The sequence below is a fragment of the Mya arenaria genome, chromosome 14 (genome assembly GCF_026914265.1).
Source record: "Mya arenaria isolate MELC-2E11 chromosome 14, ASM2691426v1".
Classification (NCBI taxonomy): Eukaryota; Metazoa; Mollusca; class Bivalvia; order Myida; family Myidae; genus Mya; species Mya arenaria.
The window spans coordinates 6,391,363-6,400,851 of NC_069135.1; the positions used below are offsets into that span (position 1 = coordinate 6,391,363).

The window sequence follows — 9,489 nt, forward strand, 5'->3', positions numbered from 1 at the left end:
ACTACCATCACATACCTGATGTACTACTACACTACCATCACATACCTGATGTACTACTACACTACCAACACATACCTGATGTACTACTACACTATCAACACATACCTGATGTACTACTACACTACCATCACATACCTGATGTACTACTACACTACCAACACATACCTGATGTACTACTACACTATCAACACATACCTGATGTACTACTACACTACCAACACATACCTGATGTACTACTACACTACCAACACATACCTGATGTACTACTACACTATCAACACATACCTGATGTACTACTACACTATCAACACATACCTGATGTACCACTACACTACCATCACATACCTGATGTACTACTACACTACCATCACATACCTGATGTACCACTACACTACCATCACATACCTGATGTACCACTACACTACCATCACATACCTGATGCACTACTACACTACCATCACATACCTGATGAACTGCTACACTACCATCACATAACTGATGAACTGCTACACTACCATCACATACCTGATGCACTACTACACTACCATCACATAACTGATGCACTACTACACTACCATCACATAACTGATGAACTGCTACACTACCATCACATAACTGATGAACTGCTACACTACCATCACATAACTGATGCACTGCTACACTACCATCACATAACTGATGAACTACTACACTACCATCACATAACTGATGAACTGCTACACTACCATCACATAACTGATGAACTGCTACACTACCATCACATAACTGATGAACTGCTACACTACCATCACATAACTGATGAACTGCTACACTACCATCACATAACTGATGAACTGCTACACTACCATCACATAACTGATGAACTGCTACACTACCATCACATAACTGATGAACTGCTACACTACCATCACATAACTGATGAACTGCTACACTACCATCACATAACTGATGAACTGCTACACTACCATCACATAACTGATGTACCACTACACTACCATCACATACCTGATGTACCACTACACTACCATCACATAACTGATGAACTACTACACTACCATCACATACCTGATGTACTACTACACTACCATCACATACCTGATGTACCACTACACTACCATCACATACCTGATGTACCACTACACTACCATCACATACCTGATGTACTGCTACACTACCAACACATAACTGATGAACTGCTACACTACCATCACATACCTGATGTACTACTACACTACCATCACATACCTGATGAACTGCTACACTACCATCACATACCTGATGTACTACTACACTACCATCACATACCTGATGTACTACTACACTACCATCACATACCTGATGTACTACTACACTATCAACACATACCTGATATACTACTACACTACCAACACATACCTGATGTACTACTACACTACCATCACATAACTGATGTACTACTACACTATCAACACATACCTGATGAACTGCTACACTACCATCACATAACTGATGCACTACTACACTACCATCACATACCTGATGTACTACTACACTACCATCACATAACTGATGAACTGCTACACTACCATCACATACCTGATGTACTACTACACTACCATCACATACCTGATGTACTACTACACTACCATCACATACCTGATGTAGTACTACACTATCAACACATACCTGATGTACTACTACACTACCAACACATACCTGATGTACTACTACACTACCATCACATAACTGATGAACTGCTACACTACCATCACATAACTGATGCACTACTACACTACCATCACATACCTGATGTACTACTACACTACCATCACATACCTGATGTACTACTACACTACCATCACATACCTGATGTACTACTACACTACCATCACATACCTGATGTACTACTACACTACCATCACATACCTGATGTACTACTACACTACCATCACATAACTGATGAACTGCTACACTACCATCACATAACTGATGTACTACTACACTACCATCACATACCTGATGTACTACTACACTACCATCACACAACTGATGAACTGCTACACTATCATCACATAACTGATGTACTACTACACTACCATCACATACCTGATGTACTACTACACTACCATCACATAACTGATGAACTGCTACACTACCATCACATACCTGATGAACTGCTACACTACCATCACATAACTGATGAACTGCTACACTACCATCACTTACCTGGTGCACTACTACAGCTCCAAAGCCAAGGCCATTGAGCATCATGTTCATCATCTCACGAACATGAATGTGGATGAACACATCTGGGACCAGCAGTACTGCCTTGTAGAGCTGAACAAACAAGGAGGGAGGTTTTAAGTAAAAGTGAGAACTTTTGCAAGAAATAACAGTATGCATGCCATAGATATACAAAGTAAAGAAGATGTTTAAAATAATTTGGGGAGTAAACAAAATTGAAACACTACTTGTACGTGGAGATGTACATATAAGCTACTTTTTGAGCCTTATGTCATCCAGGTAAGTGTATGTTGGAGGTGAATGTATGGGCCACTTTTTGAGCACTATGTCTATCTGGTATGTGAACATTGGAGGTTGCGTATGGGCAACTTTTTGAGCACTATGTCATCCAGGTTTGTGTACGTTGGAGGTGTACGTATAGGCTACTTTTTTTAGCACTATGTCATCCATGTTTGTGTACATTGGAGGTGTATGTATGGGCTACTTTTTGAGCACTATGTTACTTAGATAAGTGTACATTGGAGGTGTACTTTTGGGCTGCTTTTTGAACACTATGTCATCCAGGTTTGTGTTCGTTAATGGTGTATGTATGGGCTACTTTTTGAGCACTATGTCATCCAGGTTTGTATTCGTTAATGGTGTATGTATGGGCTACTTTTTCAGCACCTTGTCACTCAGGTAAGTATACATTGGAGGTGCACATATAGCTATTTTTTGAGACATTTTTCATCCAGATATGAGTATATATTGTAAAAGTTTGAAATGACATCCACAATATCAAGATGAATTGAGATTAATTAAAATATCTTTAAATACAAGTTTAAACAGACTGGAAACCAGATGGTCCCAAAATCAACATATACTGTAAAGCATGGAATTGCCATTCAAGGCAGTATGAGGACGATACTACATCCTTTTACATGAATAAAACAATAACAAGAGCTAGTGATGTTCCGATGATCGATTATAATCGAAAATCGATTGGTTGGGCCTGAAATCGGCGACAATCGATAGTATTTAGTTATAATCGATTATCGAAAAAGATTTTTTTTTATATTAGTTAGTGTTCAGATGTTATCTTTAACAAAATGGCTGATGAAAGCCACAATGAGCAAGAAAATGAACTATTTTTTATACAACAACACTTAATAACTTCAATCATAGACATAAGGTATATGCATATAATACTGTACATGAATAAAACTACAACTCAGGTACTATCTAGTATTTTAAAAACCGATTGTACCAGGGCTTTTTCACTTTCTTTGCTTGGGGCCGAAATTAGGCTACTTCACAATTGAGAAAAATTGAATATTTTCACAATTTCCAGATATTTTTTTCACAATTCCCAGATATTTTTCCCAACAAGGAAGATCTTACTTCAAAAATTTACAATAAAAATTTGTTCTGTTTTAGCAAATTATTCTTTCGTAATCTTTTAAGTTAACAACAGAAGAATGCTGTATAATTTAAATGTTATTCGAGGACCAATTAGTCCATATATTGTTATCAATTCTTTCCCTCGATTTAGAATCAACTCTATGAAGAATAAAACTGATCTCTCTCCCTCTTTTGTCATTGCGTCATGTTAAAAAAGCGAAGTCAAAGACATGATTTCTCCCCAAATAAGATCTACATGTGTATCAATTGGAAGTCCATACATTTAAGACTTTTCAAGCTTGACCCTGTGGAGTGTTTGTACACAATTCATATTAAAAAGGTCATAATTGAAAAATATTCAGCTAGAAGTAGACTCACATACATGCAAAATATGAGCCTGTTTTTTGTAACATAAGTTTCATATGGATACCTTGACCCATTATATTATATGCAAGATAGAGTTATCTAACTTGATTAATTAAGAAGGTTGGGTGGTTGAGTACCATTGCATAAAGTATAAATGCAATACATCAAGTAGTTGCTTAACCTATGTGTGCTTACATGCTAAACCATAACCAGAATTTCTAAGTCAAATAATAAAGGCCCATTATTTGCATTTTATTCAAATAAGTGTTATCTAACTTCATTAATTTAGTAGGTTACATAGTTAGGAACAAATATCCGAAGTTTCAATGCAATAAAGATACTGAGATAATGACTTACATGCAAAACCTTAACCAAGGTGTGACGCCAGGGTGAGTAGTATAGCTCTTCTTCGAATAGTGGAGCTAAAATATGAGGAAAATAATAGCTCCTTTTACATGAATAAAAGAATCAAAAATAAGCGTTTTAGCAACTCGCTGTCATTTTAAGCAGAGTTTCGAAAGTTTCCATCAATCAATTTCAGCATTTATGATGACAGATCTGTGTTTCGCAGCAGTTTTCTGCAATGTCTTTGAAAGATGCATGTGTTTTAAGCGATGTGATACATTGGTAACTAGGTAAGTTACAATGCATTGTTCAATTTAATGTAAGTTTTTGACATTTTCTTTTTTTCTTGCACTTGTATCATCTGGTGTCTAGTCCCTTTAAATTGAATTTCATTAACAATTTATAAATCAACCACAACTTGTAAGTGTATGTTAAACTAGACCTCTCTTATATCTCTTAGCCTTATTTTAAACTTTCAATTTAGAGCTATCACTAAATGAGATGAATTACCCCAAAAAGCCGAATCAGTAAAATATTCAGAAATCCCACATAAAAATGGCAATGCTGTGGATACGGTTATGGTTCATGCTTCCTCTCATTGTGCTTAATCATTGTATAAAGTTTAATAAAATTCTACCAGTAGTTTCCAAGCTCTAGACAAGAATAAGTTACAAAGGGCAATAACTCTGTAATTAGCTGAAATAGTTATGCTTGTACTCTGCTTGGCATATTGTTAGTGTGTGTATACTGTGTGATAAATTACGTCATATATGCTACTTCAGAAGGCAACATTTTGCTTAAAGTAAAGACTTAAATCAAAGATAACTTTTCTTTTACTACACCATTTTAATTATTTTTTTCATTTTTCAGTCATTTTAGACTGTGCTATGTTTCATTTAAAATGGTGAATAAATAGGAAAGTTATCTTTATTTTAAGTCTTCATTCAAATAAAAAATATTGCCTTCCGACGTAGCATTTATGACCCAATTTGTCACGTGCTATACACACACTGATTGTGCTTATCATTGTTTGAAGTTTAATTAAATTCAAACAAGTGTTTTTCAAGTTATGCTTTGGACAAGGAAATTTCAAGGGACAGACCACAGAGCCACCACAGCTTAACTCCAAAATACCCGCTAAGGGGCATGATAAGGTCTGCCCAAGCTAATTAAAGATCAAGTTTACTTGGTCACACAAGGAAGCTTGAAGAGTCAAGTTAACTTAGTCACACAAGGAAGAAATTGCCCATACCATTAGACAATTATCATTCTCTCCCAAAATCTATAAAAAGACAATAAACTGATCTTAAGTGGTTTAACAATTGTTTCGGAAACTTTGTGGACATAATGTCAAAAGGTACCAAAGCACAGAGTGGTTTGAAACAGGCATTTAAGTCGTACAATTTCTTCTCCAAACAATTAGCAAACCCTTCATATCCAAAGATAATGATGCCATTAAGTTTACTTTGAGATCTTTGAGAGGGATATCGAGCATGTCCTGCATAACAGTTCCCCAGATGTCCTGGAGGTCAGCCATTATTGAGGTCAGTGTGCCAGATGGGCCGGGATGTACGTTCAGGTGACCCCGTGCCATTGGCCACTGGATGTTGTATCCAGTCCCTGGCTGTACGTATAGGGCCTGCAAAATAGATGCACCTCACTCAAAGACCTTGCTACAATCTAAACCTCAGCACACATTATTGTCTTTTGACATTTAATTGCCTTGTCTGCATTTACCAGTATTTCTAACTTGCTTTGAAGCTTAACTAACCTTGCCATTTGAGGGAGGAAAAAATACATCCCCAAAATATTTCAAATTCTTTGTAAATCATTAGAAATCATGCAACAATTAAATTAGTACATTAGGGGCAAGTAAATCTGCAATTTAAAAGTTAAACTATTATTAACATAATAGGAAATAAGAAAATGTGAAAGAGTTAAAAGTACCTCTTCTCCAACAACAAACTCCGGTTTATGGTCTGTGTTTGTCCAGCGTAATGGACACGGCACATCAGTACGCTCCCCCTTCACGCGTACATTATGGCTGTATAGCTGTTATAAAGGACAGTAATAGTGAGATTATCATTCAAATTCTATTTAATTTATTTATTTAAGATCATAGTGTACAATAGTATATTTCTTCTCATATATCTTCTCAGCATATGGTGAAAATATTGTTTATTAAAATAATGAATTTACTGAAGACAGTAAAAACTGTTGATTATCATGGATATTACATATATATTTCAACCAGAGCTCCAGATATTTTTCAGGATAAATAGTAATGTACCCAATGACCATTCTGGTCAAAAGCTACTGTACCCCCTGACATTCAGCTTTAAAGAGAATTCTAAACTCTTAAGGGGTAACATTAAAGGGTATTTATGTTTTCTTCAATACATGTACATGCAATTTATTTTTTTAACTGTCAATACCGACAATAGTAATATATCAAGAAAATATCTTATAAAATAGCAAGAACGACAGAAATTGCTACAATTTACTTTAAGCTGTTATTGGTAACATTTGAGACAAGATAATCGCAAATGGAATACTGATATTTATTTCCAACATTCATAGCATTTCTTCATGAATTGAAAAAGGGCGTGATATTTAAAGTTCTCTAAAAGGCATGACCGTTACAAAACACTATTTACCCTTTCCTAAAACAGCACCCTAGAACATCTGACATTTTATCTTCTACAAGCTCACCTGGCAACTGTATGTAATACATAATATTTCTTAAACTGAGTGTGCAATCAAACCCTGCACCCAGACAATGATGTCAAACAAGTCAGTTATCAGGGTTTTTTTCCTGGTATTTCAGGAATATGATCTTAACCTTTATAACTTTAAAAAACAACAACAAGAGCTGTCACAGAGACAGCGCGCTCGACTATTCCGCCACTTTTCAGTGTAAGGATTGAAAAGTTTTTGCGAAACATGCATAGATCACATTTAAAATTAGATTAGAATGATGCCATTATTTGAATTTAATGCAAACTAGAGTTACCTTACTATATTGAAGTAGATTGTATAAAGTCTCAATGCAATACATCAATTAGCATATCAAGTAAATGTGGTTACATGCAAAACCTTAAACAGAATTGTTAAAGTCAAATAATTAAGGGCAATTATTTTGAATTAAATGCAAACTAGAGTTATCTAACTAGGTTAATTAAGTAGTTTGGATGGTTGAGTACCATTGTATAAAGTCTCAATGCAATACATCAAGTAGTTGCTGAGATATTTACCTATGTGTGCTAACATGCAAAACCTTAACCAGAATTTCTAAGTCAAATAATAAAGGCCCATTATTTGCATTATATTGAAATAAGTGTTATATAACTTCATTAATTTAGTAGGTTACATAGTTGGAAATACATATCCAAAGTTTCAATGCAATACATGATGCATTTACTGAGATAATGACTTAAAAGTGCTTACATGAAAAACCTTAACCAAGGTGTGAAGCCGACGCCCGTTGAGTAGTATAGCTCTCCTTATTCTTCAAATAGTCGAGCTAAAAATAATTTTAATTGGAAGCCTTAGATAAGGCAGTACGGCTCACTTTGGGAGTCAAAGGGCAGCACTGCACAAAGAAGTGATCAATAGGCCTGGAAGAATAACTTATTCAGGTGTTTGCTGACAATTACTGTATACATGGCACCAAGGCTATGGCAACAACTTCATTGTTTTGCTATATAGACGATATAAACAGACAGCTATCAAAGACCACAGTTACTACCTGTCTGACAGAGGATGGTGGTCGAACCTCACCAGAATCCATTGGTTTCATCTCCACAGCATTGTTGGCTGCTTTCAGCCCTCTGTCCTTCTGGTGCTTATGCCCCTGATGCTTTAAACAGAATTTCAACATGAGAAACAATATGTTTTTAATAAGTGAAAATAAATCATTATGTAATATAAAGATATTTGATTAAAAAAATACAAAAGAGGGGTGTTTTTTTTCAGTGTTTTGGGAATGTCTTAAACTCTTGGAATTGAGAATTTTTGTGTCATTTCTCACATAATTGAGAATTTTTTATAATTACTTAAGCAAAATGAATATAATGAAATACTCTTTTAAACCATTTTTTTTTTTTTTTGGGGGGGGGGGGGAGTGGGGTCTTTTATAACTGAACATCAATAAATTTAATTAATATACCATATTTTTATTGGGTATTTTGGGGGGACAAAACATTCTTTTTGGCATTGGGAAAAAAATAAATATCAGCTTTATACATGGCCCAAAAGATCTGAAAGTTAAACAAGCATGAAAATTTGTTCCTTGGTAATCTATAATTTTACATCTGTTTTTATTCTTATAAGATTCAATCAATCATGAACTTCAAATCTATATTTATAAACTGTAGATTAAATTTAGTAGAATCTCTTTCAAGATTTTTTTAGCCTTAAGTCAATATCACATATGTTTGACTCATGTTAACACTGATAAACAAAGGTAATTTTATGTTTGGCTAGGTTTTAAAATTGCAAACATGTGTAAATATATGGCCAAATATTGCAAATTTTAAAATGGCGAAATCAAACACAAATAGCCTATATACGATACCTATACACTTGACATACGTGCAATCCTTCCAGTTGTTACCTGTCTTTCTTTCCTAAGCATCCATGTTGATTTCTCCTCTGTTGCATTAGGTTTTAGCCTTCTGGCTATGCAGTGGTGAACAGTGACTGGGAAAGGATCTGATGCTCTTCCAATCCGCAAATTTAACGAACCAGGATGGATTACCACCACTGTGTTTACTTGAACCGGCTGGAAATATCAAATATGTAAAATATGTGAGAACCAACATCAAAACTTTAAAGACATATCGGTAACGTTTTGACAGTCACCAAAAAAGTAAATATTTCAGTGGAATATTGGTCGCGAAAATATATGATTTTACTTGAATTTTCAGATTTTCTCTATGAATTTGAATTAACTTCATAGTTAAGTACTAAATTGTAATGGATCAATAAACCTCATTGATGCAGTCACTTGCTGCTTGTGTATATAACCTCTTAGATGCGTTAACTGGCATTCTTTTTTTTTTAATGGAAATGAAATACTATCGGAAAATATTTTTGTACACAAACATATTCGAACCATAAACGGTACTTGTACAGAATACCCCTTGTACATTTCGTCTGAAATACGCCATTATT

The 9,489-nt window shown here is 35.0% G+C and overlaps 1 protein-coding gene across 1 annotated transcript in view; it reads right to left on the reverse strand.

Moving 5' to 3' along the window:
• Positions 1–9,409, reverse strand: part of LOC128217630 (actin-related protein 8-like) — a 30,837-nt gene extending 21,428 nt beyond the window's left edge. Inside the window, exons 1-6 of the mRNA XM_052924897.1 lie at positions 9,306–9,409; positions 8,930–9,097; positions 8,063–8,173; positions 6,262–6,366; positions 5,780–5,953; positions 2,206–2,316 (exon numbers count right to left, since the gene is read on the reverse strand). Of these exons, the coding sequence (XP_052780857.1) occupies positions 2,206–2,316; positions 5,780–5,953; positions 6,262–6,366; positions 8,063–8,173; positions 8,930–9,097; positions 9,306–9,365 (729 nt within the window). The 5' untranslated portion in view covers positions 9,366–9,409. The remainder of the gene's footprint in view (positions 1–2,205; positions 2,317–5,779; positions 5,954–6,261; positions 6,367–8,062; positions 8,174–8,929; positions 9,098–9,305) is intronic.
• Between the last annotated feature and the right edge of the window lie 80 nt (positions 9,410–9,489).